The 22,054-nt window shown below is 34.9% G+C and overlaps 1 protein-coding gene across 1 annotated transcript; it reads left to right on the forward strand.

Moving 5' to 3' along the window:
• The first annotated feature begins 403 nt into the window (after positions 1-403).
• Positions 404-19,490, forward strand: LOC120421400 (uncharacterized). Its single transcript, XM_039584602.1, has 3 exons — positions 404-517; positions 4,563-6,860; positions 19,464-19,490. Exons 1-3 carry the CDS (start codon positions 404-406, stop codon positions 19,488-19,490), a joined length of 2,439 nt encoding a protein of 812 aa, XP_039440536.1.
• Positions 19,491-22,054: the final 2,564 nt, after the last annotated feature.

Here is a 22,054-nt window from a genome sequence, read left to right on the forward strand (position 1 = left end):
ATGGGTTTATGAATTTGTATCCATGTTTATGACGAGTGATCTTGATCAATCAAGAACAGTTTCGTTTGAACTGTCAAGTTTGTTTTTCGCTTGCCAGTTCAGCCGCGTGTTTATTAGCCACGAAGTCAATCGCGTTGTGACTTGTCGCGTCCTGTTGTGTTTGCCAGTAAAAGTGACCGTGATTTGCGGACCCGGGATTTGGAGGTGCTGTCCACCGGAACCGGGAAAAGATCTGCGGCCGTTCCGTTGGAAATGGCAACGGAGCCAAGGGCTAGCAGGAAGAGGACCGAGCTGCAGGAGGAGGACCGAGTGGCAGTAGGAGAACCGAGCGCGGGAGGATGACCGGGCGGCAGGATGAGGACCGAGCGGCTAGAGTAGGACCGAGTGGCAAGAGGCGGGCCGAATGGCAGGAGGAGGACCGAGCAGCAAGAGTAGGACCGAGTGGCAGGAGGAGGAACGAGCGCGGGAGGAGGACCAGGCGGCAGGAGGAGGGCCGAGCGGCAGGAGGAGTAACAAGGTAAGAGACAGAACAGTTCCCAGTTTGTTTCGATTGTCGAATCAAGGGGAACATGGTCCATAAGACAGTTCCCGTGTTTTATCTCCGCGTGTGACAGTTTCTTGGTCGTGGACTCGTAGGGATCTCGGTTTTTTCTCAATTGCCGGAGCATTCTACGCGTGTGACAGACAGTGAGGTTTGTTTTGGTTTTGGAAACGAAAAAATCCCGTTTTTTATCGGTTCTCGTGGATGCGCTGAGTGACATTTCGGTGCTTTGTTTTGAGCTAGAAATGGGGACATAGGTAAAGTATGTTAATAATTTTAATGATTTTAATATTGTAAGCATATTATTTTAAAGTACAGTGGATTTAACATATTAAAAGTATTTGAAGTTAATAACGTATTTTAATAATTTTAATATTGTGACTTTAAAAGTATCTAAGTATTTCAAGTATTTTAAATATTTCAAGTGTTTAGAGTTTGTTGAGTGTTGAAATAATTTTAAGCATAATATTTATTTTTTTAAGTATATTCGTTTGTTCAGGTATTTTAATATTAAATGTTTTTAAAGTTTTCAAGTATTTCAAGCAGAGCCGTACCTTGGGTCCACGGCGCCCTTGGCGAAGCATCAATTTGGCGCCCCACCCTAAATTACAAGCATTTTGATAAACTGATGTTATTTTTCAATGATTACTTCAATGAGTTTTGATTGTATAATTGCAATTGGAGACCATGTGATGGTTAAAATCAGAAACACAGTATTTTTATTCCAGAGTTTTTTTTGAAAAGGACCAATTGTCTTTCATATGTTTATAGGACCTAATAAATAAAAACTCTAGTATTGTTTTATGTTTCAAATTGATTTGAGATAGGTTGAATTGAAAATTTATTTAAGGAATTAAGTTGGCTAAATATTTTCTCAGATTTCATAAAATCGATAATAAAAGCAGGGTTTTGTTTTTCTTAATTTATTTTTCAGATAAATGCACAGAATTGAATACTTAATCCTGATGAGTTTTCATTTCAGAAAAATCCTTCTTCAAAATTATAAAAATAATAAGTATAATTTTTCAACATGCAGCGGCAGAACCAAATTCCGTAAAAATCAACTAATGATCATTCAAAATCCAGCGCAATTCATGATGAAACTTATCTTAATGATAATAATAAAAGCATTATATTTGGTGAAACATATGAAGATAAGTAATTTTTATTATTTTTTATAGATTCGCCCATACTGGGCGTATGGAACACAGTTTATTTTTTTTATTTTTTGTTAAATTATGTTGTTCATTGATATTTTTTAAATTTATCTTTAATTCATAAAATTAAATTCCATGTTCTAGAAAATTGTTTTTTTTTTTTTAAAAAGCTGTATGAATATTTCCTAACCTTGATAAAATATTATTTGTTTGGTTTTAATTGAAACTAATTTTTCTGAAAATAAAGTTCTAAATAGTTTCTCATTATCAGAGCTTTTTAGACGATTAAAAAAGTAAATGTGTAAATTTTGGCGAAATAACACTTGAACAGTAGCGTGGCTCACGGATATATGAAAAAGACAAAAATGTTTAATTTCTAGTGCCTCAAATGGAATTTACAAGTACTATAGCCTCAGAAACTATCCTGAAATTTTGAGCGCATTTGGTTAATGTTTAGTTGTTCCACTCTAGTCCTGAAGTTATAATGAAACTTAAATAAATTTAATTAATTTATTTTTCACTTTTTAACTCATCTTCGAGAAAGTTTTCCTATACCCTATGATTTTTTTTCTCAAATTAAAGGTTTCTTATAGGTTTTGAACCGGGGAACAACTTTGTAGAACATCACAAATTTTTAGAGCACGTTATATTTTTTTCCATACTCCAAAAAATATCCTGTATCTTTTCAGGATCAATTTCTAGCGCTTTGCGATGTTTTACAAAGTTGTTCCTTGGATCAAAATCCGTAAGAAACCTAAGAATAGGAAAATTTGATAAGGTTTTGAGAAACTTTCTCTAAGAAGAGGTTAAAACTGAAACATTCCCATAGTAAATTTTAGAAGTTCCATACTAACTTCAGGTCAATGGTGGAAGTACTAAACCTGAACCAAATACGCTCAAAAATTCAGGCTAGCTTCTGGGGCCATATTGCTTCAAAATTCCGGTAGAGGCGTTCGAAATTGAAAACTTTTTCTTTTTCATATAACCGTGAGCCACGCTATTGAACAGCCAGGAAAAATCATCAATAAATTGTGAAAAATCTAAGTGTGTAGAAATTTGTCAACTCCGGTTAAGCTAAAAATGGAAAATGAGATTCAGAGAAGCTTGTTTGTTCTGTAAAACTTTTTTTTTCCTTGAAAAATATTGTTGATTTTATTGGTGAAAATTTACAGCAGTTTTCCTTTTTTAAATTTCAATGCACGAAGTTGCTAGGTCAGCGAACGACTGGACAACGCGTACCATAGGTACTTCGAGTACCGTAGGTATAAAATAGACCCACCAAGTGGTCCTTTCCCAAGTAACATTTTTAAACCAACTAGCCACCACCAAGTTTTATTAAGGGTTTATTGTAGCATCTTGATTGCCTAATAGTTTTATTTAGGCATTCACCGTAACCAACAAGCAAGAGCTAATTAATAGGTTCTAACAGGGTTTTATGCCTCGGACATAAAACCGGGTTTAAATAAAAGCCGACTGGCTTTCAATAAGGTTTTATGAAAGTTTTAACAGAGGCTTGAAAACCAGATGGCAATGCCATGCCAAACGGTTTTATCGCATGCTTTGTTAAAACCTAGGGTGTTGTAGCTGTCAAGTGCCATTAGGCATGTAAAAAGCTCACTTAAAACCGTAAGCTCCTTAAAGAGCATTTATCGCGGCCAAATAGCAGTGCATAAATATGGCGCTAGACGCGTGCTCTGATTGAATATGATTGACCGCCATCTTGGTTGAAAAAATAGAAAACTGAAAAATTTGATTTAAATTTGATGAAAACACACATTTATGCTGAATTTCTGGTATGATTTATATAGCGATAGATGTTTAAAAATATTTTGAACATTTTTTTCAATGAATTGCAATAACATATTTTTTAACATTAAACACTATGATTACAAAATATTGATTTTTGATGAAGCGAGTTGAATTTTTTGGCTCTATCTCCCCTACATTTATCAATAAAATTTCAACCGCAGCTGAATTTGAGCCATCAATTGTGAGAAATAAGCTTTCAAATTAATCCAAATAATATCTATTATTTATCATCGCCATTTTTGACAACCATCTCCATAATTTCATTTGGCAAGACGAAGACTTATTTTTGCCAAAATAAAACCTATTTGGCATAAGACGTTTGAAGACGTATGAAATGTCATTTTTCCGTAACTCCTGACTAGGTTTTAACAAAGGTTTTATCAAGGCTTTGAGGATGTTGTTAGGATTCAGTTGTAAAGCCTTGAACTCCTATGTAGGTTTTATAAATAGGCCGTAACAACCTTTTGCGGAGGTCCTTTTGGGTTTTAAGTGGGGTTTATCAAGGTTCTGGGGAGTTTGTTACGACTAAGGGGTTTTAATGTTGGTTTTGGCTGATAGGTTTTATAGCGGTTGTGACAGCTTTGATAAAGCCTAAAATGTTACTTGGGTTAGCCTCTTGTTCAGTAACTCCGATACCCTGGCCTCCCCGCGGCGCTGGCCGGGATACTAGTAACCATTGGAGAGATCGGGTAACCAACCCCGGTGGGAACTATGGTAGTATGCTGACAGGGTAAGGGGGGCTCCACCCTCTTCGGAGGGTGTAGCTGTACCGTTAAGCTTCGAGACAAAAGCCCCCGTTACGGTGTCGAGAGAAAACCGCAGCTGGGTCCCGGAAGCTGCAAGGTGGCAGCCCCACCCCGAGACTAGGTATTCGCAGCCCTGGTTAGGCGGCATACCGAAGCGAAACACCAACTCAGAAAAACGAAAGAAGAAATTCAGGACGGATTAATCGGCATCAGACCAGGCGATGTAAAAAGGACAACGATTGGAAACTCGGTACTTGGAACGTTCGAACTCTCCAAGATCCTGCACGTGCTGGCCTTCTTGCCCGGGAGCTGCACAAGCTGAACGTGCATGTGGCCGCCATCCAGGAAGTTCGATGGCCCGGTCATGGAGAGCGAGAATTCACGGCGGTGGACCCCATCGCCAACACCTCTTTCAAGTACCACATCTACTACAGTGGCGACGAAAAGGCGATGCACGGAGTCGGTTTCGTAGTGATTGGGGATCAGAAGAACCGAGTCATCAAGTGGAAGGTGGTGAATGACCGGATCTGCGTGTTGAGAATAAAGGGCAAATTCTTCAACTACAGCCTGATCAACATCTACGCGCCGACGAACGACAAGCCCGATGACGATAAAGACGCTTTCTACGAGCGTCTTGACAAGACCTATGGAGAGTGCCCAAGACACGACGTGAAGATAGTCATCGGAGACGCAAACGCGCAGGTCGGAAGGGAAGCCTTCTTCCATCCTGTCATCGGCAAGGAGAGCCTTCATCCTCGCACGAATGACAACGGCCTACGTTTGGTCAATTTCGCCGCAGCCAGAGGAATGGCTATCTGTAGCACCTTCTTTGCGCGCAAGGACATTCGGAAGCACACCTGGCGCCACCCGAATGGCGAATCGTGCACACAAATCGATCACGTTTTGGTGGATGGTCGACACTTCTCGGACGTGATGGACGTCCGATCGTACAGAGGACCGAACATCGACTCTGATCACTTCCTAGTAGCGTGCAAGATCCGAGCTAGGCTGTCGAACGTGTTGACCCCGCGGACTGCGAGGATAGCGCGGTTGAACGTCCAGCGCCTCGCGAGCAGCGACGTTGCTGCAGAGTACAGTCGGAAGCTCGACGAGCGGATCAACGAGGACGCGCCTACGGGTAACCTGGACGAGCAATGGGGAGCCCTCCAGAGCATCGTCAACACAACGGCTACCGAAGTGATCGGCACGACCAGAGGACGCAAACCCAAAGGGTGGTTCGATGCGGAGTGCCAGCGAGTGACGGACGAGAAGAACGAGGCCAGGAAGCGTATGCTGGTGAAGGGTACGCGCCGAAACTGTGAGCGATACAGCGAGCTGCGAAGAGCTGAGAAACGAACCCACCGCCGAAAAGAACGGGAGTACGACGAGAGAGTACTTGCCGAAGCTCAAGCCCAATACAACGCGAACGATAAGCGGAGGTTTTATGCAACTGTCAACGGTGTAAGAAAGAAAGCGACGCCTTCCCCTGTTATGTGCAACGACAGGGAAGGTAACCTGTTGACAGATAAGACAGCGGTAGCGGCCAGGTGGAAGGAGCACTTTCAACAGCTGTTGAACGGTGAGATGCGAGAGGGAGTCGTCGAGGACAGGATGAACGTTGAGGATGATGGAATAGCTGTGGACCCGCCTACGTTGGAGGACGTGGAAAAAGCCGTAAAGGAGCTCAAGAACGCGAAATCCGCGGGAAAGGACGGACTTCCGGCCGAACTTTTCAAGCACGGGAGCGCGCGGATGATCGAGATTCTGCACCAAATCGTCCAGCGAATTTGGTGCGAAGAACAGCTTCCGACCGACTGGTTAGACGGGCTCATCACCCCAATCTACAAGAAAGGGCAAAGACTCGATTGTGCCAACTATCGAGGCATCACAATCCTCAACTCAGCGTACAAAGTACTATCCCGAATCCTGTGGAGCAAGCTGAGACCGTTGACCGAGACCTTTGTCGGCGAATACCAGTGCGGTTTTCGAGCGGGTCGGTCAACGACAGACCAGATGTTCACTCTGCGACAAATCCTCGACAAGTTCCGGGAGTACAACCTGCAAACACACCATTTGTTCATCGACTTCAAGGCGGCGTACGATTCAGTCAAAAGAAACGAACTTTGGAAAATTATGCTAGAACACGGCTTTCCGGCGAAGCTAATAAGACTGATTCGTGCAACGCTCGACGGAGCAAAATCAAGCGTGCGAATAGCTAACGAGACATCAGAAGCTTTCGTTACGTTGGATGGATTGAAGCAAGGCAACTTACTGTTCATCATAGCGTTGGAGGGTGCTGCTCGAAGGGCAGGCGTGCAAAGAAACGGAACACTCATCACTAAATCGCACATGCTGCTTGGATACGCTGACGACATCGACATCATTGGTATCGACCGTCGTTCAGTGGAGGAGGCGTTCGTCCCTTTCAAGCGGGAAGCTGCGAAGATCGGACTGACCATCAACACTGCCAAGACCAAGTATCTGGTTGCTGGCAGAGCGCGTGGCAGTGCGGGTGATGGTGTTTCGGAGGTGGAAATAGATGGAGAAAGATATGAGGTGGTGGATGAGTTTGTATATCTTGGTACACTTGTGACGTGCGACAACGATGTGAGCTGCGAAGTGAAACGGCGGATTAGTGCTGCAAACAGGGCCTTCTACGGTCTTCGTAGCCAGCTAAGGTCCCGCAGCCTAAGGACGCCTACGAAAATCACGCTGTACAGGACCTTGATACTCCCTGTAGCTCTTTACGGTCACGAGTCGTGGACGCTAAAGGAGACTGACCAGAGAGCACTTGCGGTCTTTGAGCGGAGAATCCTGCGTTCTATCTTCGGCGGCAAGCAAGTAGGAGACCGGTGGCGCAGGCGCATGAATTTCGAGTTGTACCAAGACTACAAACATGCTGATATCGTAAAAGTCATCAAGCACGACAGGCTAAAGTGGGCTGGACATGTAGCCAGAATGTCGGACGAGCGGGCGGCTAAAACGATATTCAGCAGCGAACCTGGACGCGGTCGTCGGCTTCGTGGAAGGCCTCGTACGCGTTGGCTGTGTGCAGTCGACGAAGATGCAAGAGCGGCCAACATTGTAGGCGACTGGAGACGAGCGGCCCAAGATCGAGCATCCTGGAAATCTTCGATTAGTTCAGCGTTGGGTCGATAGACCTGTTGCTGATAAAGTAAAGTAAGTATGTAAGCACGAAGTTGCTTATAAAAAGGAAATAGTGCTGAAAATATTTAAAATGCCGTTTTTTCAATCTCGAGAATGTCTAAATTTTAAAACAAAAATTATGTGTTTCAATGCTAAAACCTAGATTTTTTTTTTCAAAGGTTCTATCCTATAAACAAAATATTCAATTTTAGCTTTTTGGATGTTTCTAAATACCTCTGATTCAAGGCGGTTTTAAAAACACCCAAAAAGCAAAAAATCTAAATTTTGTTTATAGGATTACTTTAAAAAAATCTAGAAATAATTCCTATTTTAAAGAAGTTCAAAATATGACAACAACGTGAAAATAACATACAGTTGGACAATACATTAGTCTGGAAGGTATGGCTTAAACTTCATTGTATAACGGTCCAAACTTTGACGCTGTATTAATTTTGAAAAGCTCTTCTATAACTCCTTGATCTTTCTGCCACTTCAGCACCCTGCCCCTTCTTTGATGACAAAATACATTTAGCATTTAATTTAAACACTTCGGTAGAAATAATCATACAATTGATTTTGACGCCCCTAAATCATTTTTTTTTTATTATATGTTGAACCAAATTATATAGTAATTTGTAGTTAAACTTTATATTTTGGCGCCCTTTCTCTTTTAAATACCTAATGAGGATGTTATAACTGACATTAAAAATAAGTACAATCACCAATTTCGGCGCCCCCCAAGGGCTGGCGCCCTTGGCGGTTGCCAACTGCGCCAACCCCTAGGTACGGCGCTGATTTCAAGTATTTGAAATAATTGAAGTGTTTAAAGTTTGTTAAGCTTTTAAATAATTTTAAGCAATTAATTTTTTATAGGTATTTTAATATTTCAAGAACTTGAAATATTTTAAGTATTTTTAAGTTTTGAACATATTTAAAGTATTTAAAGAATTTAAATAATTTTAAGTATTCTCAGTATTTTAAGTATTTTAAGTATTTTAGGTATTTTAAGTATTTTAAGAATTTCAAGTATTTCAAGAATTTCAAGTATTTTAAGTATTTTAAGAATTTTGAGTATTTTAAGTATTTTAAGTATTTTAAGTATTTAAAGTATTTAAAGTATTTAAAGTATTTAAAGTATTTAAAGTATTTAAAGTATTTAAAGTATTTAAAGTATTTAAAGTATTTAAAGTATTTAAAGTATTTAAAGTATTTAAAGTATTTAAAGTATTTAAAGTATTTAAAGTATTTAAAATATTTAAAGTATTTAAAGTATTTAAAGTATTTAAAGTATTTAAAGTATTTAAAGTATTTAAAGTATTTAAAGTATTTAAAGTATTTAAAGTATTTAAAGTATTTGAAGTATTTAAAGTATTTAAAGTATTTAAAGTATTTAAAGTATTTTAAGTATTTTAAGTATTTTAAGTATTTTAAGTATTTTAAGTATTTTAAGTATTTTAAGTATTTTAAGTATTTTAAGTATTTTAAGTATTTTAAGTATTTTTAGTATTTTTAGTATTTTAAGTATTTTAAGTATTTTAAGTATTTTATGTATTTTAAGTATTTTAAGTATTTTAAGTATTTTAAGTATTTTAAGTATTTTAAGTATTTTAAGTATTTTAAGTATTTTAAGTATTTTAAGTATTTTAAGTATTTTATGTATTTTAAGTATTTTAAGTATTTTAAGTATTTTAAGTATTTTAAGTATTTTAAGTATTTTAAGTATTTTAAGTATTTTAAGTATTTTAAGTATTTTAAGTATTTTAAGTATTTTAAGTATTTTAAGTATTTTAAGTATTATAAGTATTTTAAGTATTTTAAGTATTTTAAGTATTTCAAGTATTTTAAGTATTTTTAGTATTTTAAGTATTTTAAGTATTTTAAGTATTTTAAGTATTTTAAGTATTTTAAGTATTTTAAGTATTTTAAGTATTTTAAATATTTTAAGTATTTTAAGTATTTTAAATATTTTAAGTATTTTAAGTATTTTAAGTATTTTAAGTATTTCAAGTAGTTAAAGAATTTTAATTATTTCAAGTATCTAAAGTATTTAAAGTATTCAAAGTATTTAAAGTATTTGAAGTATTTAAAGTATTTAAAATATTTAAAGTATTTTATATATTAAAAGTGCTTAAAGTATTTTAAGTATTTAAAGTATTTTATATATTAAAAGTGCTTAAAGTATTTTAAGTATTTAAAGTATTTCAAGTATTTAAAGTATTTAAAGTATTTAAAGTTTTTTAAGTATTTTAAGTATTTTAAGTATTTTAAGTATTTTAAGTATTTTTAGTATTTGAAGTATTTTAAGTATTTTAAGTATTTTATGTATTTTAAGTATTTTAAGTATTTTAAGTATTTTAAGTATTTTAAGTATTTTAAGTATTTTAAGTATTTTAAGTATTTTACGTATTTTAAGTATTTTAAGTATTTTAAGTATTTTATGTATTTTAAGTATTTTAATTATTTTAAGTATTTCAAGTATTTTAAGTATTTTAAGTATTTTAAGTATTTTAAGTATTTTAAGTATTTTAAGTATTTTAAGTATTTTAAGTATTTTAAATATCTTAAGTATTTTAAGTATTTTAAGTATTTCAAGTAGTTAAAGTATTTTAATTATTTCAAGTATCTAAAGTATTTAAAGTATTCAAAGTATTTAAAGTATTTGAAGTGTTTAAAGTATTTAAAATATTTAAAGTATTTTATATATTAAAAGTGCTTAAAGTATTTAAAGTATTTAAAGTATTTTATATATTAAAAGTGCTTAAAGTATTTTAAGTATTTAAAGTATTTCAAGTATTTAAAGTATTTAAAGTATATTAAGTATATTAAGTATTTTAAGTTTTTTCAGTATTTTAAGTATTATAATTATTTAAAGCTTTTTAAGTATTTAAAGTATTTAAAGTATTTAAAGTATTTAAAGTACTTTAAGTATTGAAAGTATTTAAAGTATTTAAAGTATTTAAAGTATTTAAAGTATTTAAAGTATTTAAAGTATTTAAAGTATTTAAAGTATTTAAAGTATTTAAAGTATTTAAAGTATTTAAAGTATTTAATGTATTTAAATTATTTAAAGTATTTAAAGTATTTAAAGTATTTAAAGTATTTAAAGTATTTAAAGTATTTAAAGTATTTAAAGTATTTAAAGTATTTATAGTATTTAAAGTATTTAAAGTATTTAAAGTATTTAAAGTATTTAAAGTATTTAAATTTTTTAAAGTATTTAAAGTATTTAAAGTATTTAAAGTATTTAATGTATTTAAAGTATTTAAAGTATTTAAAGTATTTAAAGTATTTAAAGTATTTAAAGTATTTATAGTATTTAAAGCATTTAAAGTATTTGAAGTATTTAAAGTATTTAAAGTATTTAAAGTATTTAAAGTATATAAAGAATTTAAAGAATTTAAAATATTTAAAGTATTTAAAGTATTTAAAGTATTTAAAGTATTTAAAGTATTTAAAGTATTGAAAGTATTTAAAGTATTTAAAGTATTTAAAGTATTTAAAGTATTTAAAGTATTTAAAGTATTTAAAGTATTTAAAGTATTTAAAGTATTTAAAGTATTTAAAGTTTTTAAAGTATTTAAAGTATTTAAAATATTTCAAGTATTTAAAGTTTTTAAAGTATTTAAATTATTTAAATTAATTAAAGTATTAAAAGTATTTAAAGTATATAAAGAATTTAAAGAATTTAAAGTATTTAAAGTTTTTAAAGTATTTAAAGTATTTAAAGAATTTAAAGTATTTAAAGTATTTAAAGTATTTAAAGTATTTAAAGTATTTAAAGTATTTAAAGTATTTAAAGTATTTAAAGTATTTCAAGTATTTAAAGTATTTAAAGTATTTAAAGTATTTAAAGTATTTAAAGTATTTAAAGTATTTAAAGTATTTAAAGTATTTAAAGTATTTAAAGTATTTAAAGTATTTAAAGTATTTAAAGTATTTCAAGTATTTAAAGTATTTAAAGTATTTCAAGTATTTCAAGTATTTAAAGTATTTAAAGTATTTAAAGTATTTAAAGTATTTAAAGTATTTAAAGTATTTAAAGTATTTAACGTATTTAAAGTATTTAAAGTATTTAAAGTATTTAAAGTATTTAAAGTATTTAAAGTATTTAAAGTATTTAAAGTATTTAAAGTATTTAAAGTATTTAAAGTATTTAAAGTATTTAAATTATTTAAAGTATTTAAAGTATTTGAAGTATTTGAAGTATTTGAAGTATTTTAAGTATTCTAAGAATTTTAATTGCTTTAAGTCAACAGTTTAAAACTCTATAATAAAGTATACAAAAAAAGTATTTTAGGTATTTCAAGTATTTTAAGTTTTATGAGCATTTTATTTATTTTATGTATTTTGCGTATTTCAATTATTTTGAGTTTGTGAAGTACTTAATTTTTTTTGCGTATTTTAAATAGTTTGAGTTTTTGAAGTTTTTAAAGATTTTTATTTTGTTGAGTATTTTTAGAATTTCGGTGCTTTTTTTAATTTTCAATTCAACTCTCTATGACTCTATTTGCGTCAAATTAAAGTGTTTGATCATCTGCATTTACAAAAATAAATCCTTTTATTGTAATTAATCACTTTATTGTAATTGGAGTTATTAATGAGACAAAAAAATTATGGCTTTATTATACGAATTATCGATTATTCTATTATTAGTTCATCAGACAATCGAGTCTGGACTGTACAAGAAATCCCTTAGGTCTTTTTGTATTTAATTAAAGTTTTCGTTGTATTTTTGTATAGTAACGATCGGTACCCAATTAACGTTTCCGAAATGCTCATGTCAAGTTTTTGAATGTTGGTTTTACTAAATTTATGATTGTATTTTTAATTTATTTAAAGCATTTTTGAACATCACATAACTGGGACCTTTGTAAATTCAGAATTCTTCCGCAGTGACCGGTAATCGGTTCCAAGGTGGCTAGATGGAGCCTGAGTACATTGGCATCACATACAATGGCTACAGTTTTAAATTTCATGAATTTTGATATGTCACATGACAGGGTTCCTTGCACATTCCGAAATGTCCCCAGTGACCACCGGAAACCGGTAATCGGTTCCAAGGTGGCTAGATGGAGCCTGAGTACATTGGCATCACATACAATGGCTACAGTTTTAAATTTCATGAATTTTGATATGTCACATGACAGGGTTCCTTGCACATTCCGAAATGTCCCCAGTGACCACCGGTAACCGGTGACCGGTTCCAAAGTGGCCAAGTGGGGCCAGAGTGCATTGGCATCACATACAATGGCCACAGTTTTTAATTTAATGAATTTTGATATGACACAAGACAGGGTTCCTTGCACATTCCGAAATGTCCCCAGTGACCACCGCTAACCGATGACCGGTTCCAAAGTGGCCAGGTGGGGCCAGATTTCATTGGCATCACATAAAATGGCCACAGTTTTAAATTTCATGAATTTTGATATGTCACATGACAGGGTTCCTTGCACATTCCGAAATGTCCCCAGTGACCACCGGTAACCGGTGACCGGTTCCAAAGTGGCCAGGTGGGGCCAGATTTTATTGGCATCACATTAAATGGCCAAAGATTTGAATTTCATGAATTTTGATATGTCACAAGACAGGGTTCCTTGCACATTCCGAAATGTCCCCAGTGACCACCGGTAATCGGTGACCGGTTCCATAGTGGCCAGGTGGGGCCAGAGTACATTGGCATCACATAAAATGGCCACAGTTTTAAATTTCATGAATTTTGATATGTCACATGACAGGGTTCCTTGCACATTCCGAAATGTCCCCAGTGACCACCGGTAACCGGTGACCGGTTCCAAAGTGGCCAGGTGGGGCCAGATTTCATTGGCATCACATAAAATGGCCAAAGATTTGAATTTCATGAATTTTGATATGTCACATGACAGGGTTCCTTGCACATTCCGAAATGTCCCCAGTGACCACCTGTGACCGGTGACCGGTTCCAAAGTGGCCAGGTGGGGCCATAGTACATTGGAATCACATAAAATGTGCTCCGTTTTTTTTTTTTCACAAAACATGATTCCTTGTCAATTCCGGTATGTGCCCCCAGTGGCACGATATGGTAAATGTACAGAAAAAGTAATCCGGAAATTGTGAAAATCGTACCATGAAATCGTGAATATTACGAGTTTTACTTTACGAATTTTTGAACTATGCATATTGGGCACGAATAAGCCAGGAGCCGTGAATAAATATGCATGATTAGACATGCCCGAATACACTCGTAAACGTGAATTAAATTCATGATTTCATAAAAAAAAATCACGAATTCATGAAATTTATGCATGATTTCATGAAGTTTATACATGATTTCACGATTTTTTTTACGCCCTCAAAAATAAATCATAAAAAATATTCCAGAACTCATGAAATTTGTGCACGAAGTCATGAATAAAATTCACGATTTCATGATTTATTTACATTTTTTCATGAATTGTGAGCATGAAATCGCGAATATTTTTACGCCTTCATTTACAAATCGTAAAAATAATTCGAGATTTCATGAATTTTGTGCACGAAGTCATGCATAAAAATTCATGATTTCATGAATTTTATGCATGAAATCATGAATTTTAATTCACGAGGTATATTTTTTTGATCGTAATCATGAATTTTTATTCATAAAATCGTGAATATTTTTCACGACTTCATGCATCCATTTCATGAAATCATGAATATTATTCACGTTTACGAGTGAAATCGGTCATGGAAAGTCATGCATATTTATTCACGATTCCTGGATAATTCGTGCCCATTATGCATAGTTCAAAAATTCGTAAAGCAAAAATCGCGATATTCACGATTTCATGGTACGATTTGCATGATTTTCGGAAACCTTTTTTTTCCGTGTAGTGCGCCATTGCATTACAAATGTGAAAGTGGCCAAACCTACTGTGTAAAATTTATCTTTGAGCTAGATTGAAGTGTTGAGCAATATTTGAAAAAAAACATTAAAACTGCTCGTTTTTCTAGACTTTTTAAATTTTTTCTTTGTGTAATTTCAACAACAAAGTATTAAGAAATCCAATGTCCCTCCTCTTCGATGCAGAGCCAATTTCCTCCATCAGCAGCAGGAGAAAAGCATTGCATGAATGGGCAGCTGAGCTAGTCATAGAGCCATCACATCAAGGTTGTTGAAGAAATGATTTCACGCACCTACTCTCGCGAGGCACTCAACCTTGTAGCAGAGCATCGCGCGAGTTGTTTCCAATGATGGCCAACCACTTATGCTCGCACGCACGCACGTACTCCTCTTCCTACGCTGAAGCTCAAGGCCCCGAGTGCAGGCGCAGCGTGGTGGCCTTGCATCGGGTTTCTGTTACAGTTTAATGTTCAACTAATTGCATCAATATTACAAATTTGCATGCGCGGAATGGTCCTCGTTCCTCTCGACTGACTTGAGCTGAACCACTTAAGGTGCCTTCTTCTACGCGGTGAAGAACTCGGTATGTACCGAGAGCATAGCAAGAATAGCAGCCAGTTTTCCGTCTCGAAGCGTCCAATTTATATTCCATTTCGCGGAACCACCGACTTGAGTGATGTACGCAGATATGAGCAACACGTGTTTTGCTGCATACCATTTCTTATGCTTTTTCCATACGCGTCGATTTGCGCGTGAAAATACGCGCGTTTACGCGCTGAAAGTTTCAAACGGAATAATTAGAGGGGGAGAGGGGGCTCGGTACCATACTTTGTTTGCTCATCACTTTGCTCCAGCTTTGATTAAACAAGCGTTAACAATAATTACAATTAATCACAACCAACTTCGCGCTCGTCAAACATTATGGGTTGTACCGCACCGCGGTGCATTACAATAAAAAAAACTTGGGTTTTACTGAATTTAAAAGCGAGCATTTTCACACGTCCAACAAGTGGCTGTATGCAAAGTGCACTCCAAATTTATTCATCCATCCACAATTAGTGTTAAAATAAAATATTGACTCTCTGCATCTGGCAGGGCCGTGCCTTTTTGCTGTACCCGAGCATACATATTATTACCGAAACCGTTCAAATATCCATTTCCCAAGTGCATTAAAGCTGCTTTTTGCACGCGCGCAAGGGCCAAAAAGCATGCATGCATTCAAATGAGTTTTTGCACAGGAGTTTTTGGCCCCTGGTGAAGTCTCTTTTTTATGCTTTTTTTTTTTGGCTCCTTGCTGCACATTACACGAAAGTTGGGTTACACCATGTGACAAAAAGAAAGAATGATATCACTGCATCATTTTATTTTGTTGTCGAATTTTTCCTGATTTCACTATTTTTAATGTATTTATTTTACTTTGACATTATTATAACCCTCTTTCAGTTTTGAAGAAATGCATTATCACATCGAATACACATTTGTTCTCAAATTATCAAGTTTTTAAGTAAAAAAGACGGCTATAGTAACAAAATGCATTTTTTTATAAAATTTAAAATCAGATTATCAGTGAAAATCCGGTTAATATGATCATCACCAAGATTTTGTAAAAAAAATGATCACTATTTAAAAAAAAAACAAACAAAATTGAACTTAAGTACCTACGTGAATAATGCCTACCTAACTCCGAATCAAATAACAATTACACAAACAATCCAGAACAATTTTCATCTAAACTATTGACTCTTTTGCCTTTTTTACCTACAAAAAAAAATTCAATATATTTCAAATATTCACAAACATGTATACAACAAGCTTACATTCTTGGATTTTTGATATCCATCGTTAAAAAATCTAAAAAATCACAGCGCAAAAAATATTGGCAGGATGGCAAGTCAAGTTACCCCTAAGGGTTTGCTTTTGGAAAATCGCTTTTCTCAGGAATCTTTTAAACAATCGCCATAAACCTCCTGTGCCCAAAATTTGAAGCTGCGCGTGATTGTGTTCTTTCTGGCTTATTATAATAGATCGACAAAGTGCAATATCGATACATATTTTTTCAAGTTAATCATAGCCTTGAAGTCTGACCCTTTATATTTTTGTAATAATATGAATCCAATTTGTTTTTTCTTAACTAAATATAATCATCTTGCGTCCTATGAGTCATCCCTGAAATTAAAAAAATGGCATTCGAGATTAAGCCTGAAATGACTCGAGGCTTTAGGTTCAATTCTCACTTTGTGGTAAAATTATGTTTCTGAAAAAATAATTGCACCAATATTTTTGTCATATTTTCACCATTTTATAAGAAAGGCTCTATTTCACCTGTTCACCCGATCAGCTAGGAGACATCCAATCTCCACGGTGGTCAAAACACAAGAGAACGTGTATTCACAACATTACAATAGAGGAGAAAATCGTGACGTCAGAAATGAACTCAAATCACTCAAAGTTCATTTTGTGAGTGACTTCAACATTTTGGCCTAGTTTGACAGCTACCTTGTTCCCCGGTTTTCTGTGGGAGAGAAAGGGAGGCGAATACTTTATGAAAATCATACCTGTCAAAATTCCTAGCCTAAAAATTTTGTCGCGAGTTGCTTTTCCTCTATACAAGCAGTCAAAACAATAACAATAACAAATAAACGTCAAAATGTCACTCTGACACTACTTCTTTGGTACAACCCCCTGTACGACGGGGGGTAACTAAAAATACCTAATCATAGGGTCCACGACCCAACATCACCACTTGGTGATATTAAATTGGGTTTTAAATCAAGATACAATTTAGTCAAATTAAGATCCTGACTCAAAAATATTTGTAAAAATGCATATAAATATAAATATTTAAAAACTAGGCACATTAAAAAAGCTTAGCTCAAATTTTTAAAACAGAGTTGCCATTTAAGTGAGATCCGGCTTCAAAAAAGTAAATAAATATCACTTTAAGTGGTCATAACTTGAGACAGGTTTGCCAGATCTTCAATGTTTTGTTCTCATTGGAAAGGCCTTTCAACTACCTTACCAACGATGGGTCGGATGATGGACCCGGACATAGTTTACATACATTTAAGTGAGATCCGGCTTCAAAAAAGTACATAAATATCACTTAAGTGGTCATAACTCAAGACAGGGTTGCCAGATCTTCAATGTTTTGGACTCATTGGAAAGGCCTTTCAATTACCTAACCAAAGATGGGTCGGATGATGGATCCAGACATAGTTTACATACATTTAAGTGAGATCCGGCTTCAAAAAAGTACATAAATATCACTTTAGTGGTCATAACTCGAGACAGGGTTGCCAGATCTTCAATGTTTTGTACTCATTGGAAAGGCCTTTCAATTACCTTATCAACGATGGGTCGGATGATGGATTCGAACATAGTTAACATACATTTAAGTGAGATCCGGCCTCAAAAAAGTACATAAATTTCACTTAAGTGGTCATAACTCGAGACAGGGTTGCCAGATCTTCAATGTCTTGGACTCATTAGAAAGGCCTTTTAATTATCTAACCAACGATGGGTTGGATAATGGATCCAGACATAGTTTACATGCATTTAAGTGAGATCCGGCTTCAAAAAAGTACATAAATATCACTTAAGTGGTCATAACTCGAGACAGGGTTGCCAGATCTTCAATGTCTTGGACTCATTGGAAAGACCTTTTAATTACCTAACCAACGATGGGTCGGATGATGGATCCAGACATAGTTTACATACATTTATGTGAGATCCGGCTTAAAAAAAGTACATAAATATCACTTAAGTGGTCATAACTCGAGACAGGGTTGCCAGATCTTCAATGTTTTGGATTCATTGGAAAGACCTTTTAATTACCTAACCAACGATGGGTCGGATGATGGATCCGGACATAGTTTACATACATTTAAGTGAGATCCGGCTTCAAAAAAGTACATAAATATCACTTAAGTGGTCATAACTCGAGACAGGGTTGCCAGATCTTCAATGTCTTAGACTCATTGGAAAGGCCTTTCAATTACCTAATCAACGATGGGTCGGATGATGGACCCGGACATCGTTTACATGCATATAATTGAGATCCGGGTATTTGTGAAAACACATTTTTAAACATAACTTTTGAACTACTTATTGAAACTTCAAACAATTGAATAGCGATGTATGGGACCCTAAACCAAGTCGAATGCAATTGGTTCGATCAAAATCGGTTCAGCCAGTGCTGAGAAAACTCAGTGAGAATTTTGGTCACATACATACATACACACACACATACACACACACATACACACATACATACACACAAACAGACATTTGTTCAGTTTTCGATTCTGAGTAGATATGTAATGTATACATGAAGGTGGGTCTAGGAGCTTTTAATAGAAAGTTCATTTTTAGAGCAGGATTATAGCCTTACCTCAGTGAGGAAGGCAAAATTCAAAAATATTGTTTTCGAAAAGTTCGGAAAATTTCACGAATGTTTAGTTTTTTAACATTGAAAATCGGATCATTATTTGCAGAGACATTAATATTACACAAAACATGGTTTTTGGGTTAGACTTAGAAAACTTAAATTTTGCTAATTCTTTATCGTTAAGCCGCTCTATCTCAGCAACCAGCAATTGTCTTTTAGACAATTTTATAGCAAATTTTCTGAACTAAAAAACTTGCAAAATTTCAGTGGCTATTTCTTGAAAACGAGGCACATTATCAAAAAATCTGTATGGTACTTTTCGATTGCAAATTCAAATTCATATTAAAAAAATGAGGTCAATTTTTTTGCCATACTTCTCTATGGTTAAAAATTATCGGGTTTAGGTCCCCTAAAGCATATCACAAAATCTTGAAAATCAAACAATACGGATTTTTAGAAATTTAGTTTTTTTTGTGAAATTTTTCAGGCCATATTTTTTTCCGTGTACCATTTTTCCTGAATAGTCCTCATCAATACATACAACTTTGCACCAAATTGATCAGAAAATTCCTTTGAAATTTACAGATTTTCAAACAGTTTCGTAACATATTTGTATGGACAGCTGCCAAAATTGTATGGAGATTTGTATGGGTGAACCAACGACAGAAAATGGCTTCTTTAGCCATAGCGAAGGCCCCCGCAAAGTTTGAGCCAAAAAAAATCCATTTGCGGTTTTGGTAGAGAATTACTCATATAGAGGAAATATACCCATTTTCGTCAGACTAAGCTTTTCGACCTTTTCTCGGCACTTTTGCAGACTGCCGATAATCAACAACAACAATAGAGAGTTGCTTGCGCAGCTATTTTTGAGCTATTTATTACTTTGTTGTAGTAAAACAAACTTCATGAATACTGTATTTCATGATCATAGTTCTGATACGCCGATAATAGAAATGGGCTAGAAAAGGGTATATTACCGCTATATCCAAGTAGTAATAATATGGAACAGTGTTGCCAGATCTTCCATCTCTAAGACCTTTTTGGAAGTTCTTTTGAATACCTATCCAACAAAAGGTCGGATCCGGACACAGTTATTGTACAAATAATTGGGATCCGGCTTCAACAAATGTATAACTATTACCTAAGTAACTATAATTTGGGACAGGGTGGCCAGATCTTCAATATATTAAGACTCTTTTGAAGATATTTCGATTACTGTACTGTAAAAGATGACTGTTATGCGAGATCAAATTTGCCCATTAATTCTGCATCTCAGTGTACAAACTGTACAGTAGCTCGGCCAAGTTACACGCAAAAATGTAATCAAGAACACAGAAAAAAAAATCATGGTAATATTACATCTGGGAAGGGGTACATCTTTTATGTCAGAAAAAAGGTGTAATTTTACCTCTGGAAATGTGTAATTTTACCACTTTTCTGGTGTAATGTCACTTTTTCAGTCTAAATTGAGGTAAAATTACATCATAAAAGAGGTAATATTCAACCTTCCAAAATTAAAGCTTCCAAATTTACATTATTTTTTTCTGTGAAGTTCAAGCCATCTTCATGGTATGCTTCTTATATTAGTAACTTTTAAATTAATTTTGTCAAAATATGAAAAAAAAATCACACCAATTTTAAACGAAAAAACTTAAAAAGTTGAAAAATAACTTATAATGGAAGCATTCAAATCATGTAAAGAATGTGCTGCATGTCTTTTTAGATAAGTATAAGTCAGCATCATCTATACCCTGTTACAGTGTTCACCCAAAGGTTCGCCAATTAATTGCAAATAATCACCGTTTGTTAGCTCGATTTAAACCCCTGCTAAATCCTCCCGTCACTCTTTTAAACATGTTCAACGGCCGCTCGAAAAACAAAACAAAAATCGTGCGTCACGCTCGAAGCCATTTTATTACCTTTAATTGCGTTTCTGTCCTTGATTTTCTATATTGTTCTGCTTTTCACCTCATATAATCTATTTTTCTAGCTTTTTCTTGTCTTACCCCAAGCCAGCCACCAACATCAAAAAACTATTTTTCATGTCAGTTACACTATCAGTTGATTGATCTTTCTGGCTTTCCTCTCACCCTCCCCTTGGCAAGTGCATCGGGGAGACCTGTTGAGCGGACACGAGACTTGCCCGAGTTTGGCGGCGGCGTTATTTCGCACCATGCACCGCGCAAAAACCTGAGCCGCAGACGCCGCCGCCGCCGCCGCCGTGTTTGTTCACCTGGCCGAATGCAGCCTAGCCTGAGTGCAGTTTTATAGCTTCGATGCCAGTACCGGGTAGGAACCGTGAAACAGGGTAACTTTGGAAATTTATAATAACACCTTGTATGGAAAAAATAAAAAAAATGAACATAATAAAGATTATTTGTGATTTTCGCCAGAAAATTGCTATCTTAAATCTGAAAAAAAACATTCCCTTAGGATTGTTTTGCTAACAAGTTTATAGCTTCTGAGAATGATCATTTTGTGCTGCTACTGTCAAAATAGCATGAAGATTTTTATGGCAACGTGACGCAATGTTCGAACGGCTTGCAGTTTGGGCATGGTGGAAGGAACTGTTTCATCAAGAGTCGTTGTGCAACCTGCAGAGGTGAGCACAAAACTCAAGATTGCAACACAATCAACGAGAACATCGAAGCCAAATGCTTCAATTACGGTGGTGACCATTCGACCAAGAATCGAAGCTGCCCAAAACGAGCTGAGTTTGTGAAAATTCGGCAGCAAGCAACCAAATCACCGCAAAACACCACCAACATTCACGGATGTAGGTTTTCCTACTTTGGCGTCACCAGGAGCGGGATCTGTTCGAGTGGTTCCAAATCTGCACCCATTGCCGTTGAATCAGCGGCAAAAAGTTGCAGAGAAGACAACACCTTCATTCTGCAACCGAGGGAAAACCAACCAGCATCAACGGATGAAGGCAGCAGTTATCTGTTTTCACCACAAGAACTTCTAAACATTTTCATCGAGATGACAGCAACACTGCGTGGGTGCATAACTCGCCAGGAACAAGTAAAAAACGCTTGGAGCATTCATCTTAAAATACAGTTCGTAGTTTACTCGTTCAAAGAATTTTTAATTTTGTTTTAAATTAGGATAAGTTGTTAATATTTTTTTCTTTTTTACCCAAATGTATTCAATTCAATGCAAAAACTTGAAACAATTTGAAGTTCATAAATGAATGTGAACAGTTAATAATAAAACGAAAAATATAATAAAAATGAAGAGCATTAAGCCATACCACTTAGCATGTAAAAGAAATGTAATTATTATAAGAAATTCAATACAAAATTTGATGCTCAAACGCAACTGATTTTAAATGCGAAAAGTTCAACTTCTCTGCATTTTTTAAGGCTTGACGACGTTTTGATAAGTTGGACTTTTCGCAACTCAAGT

The sequence above is a fragment of the Culex pipiens genome, chromosome 3 (genome assembly GCF_016801865.2).
Source record: "Culex pipiens pallens isolate TS chromosome 3, TS_CPP_V2, whole genome shotgun sequence".
Lineage (NCBI taxonomy): Eukaryota > Metazoa > Arthropoda > Insecta > Diptera > Culicidae > Culex > Culex pipiens.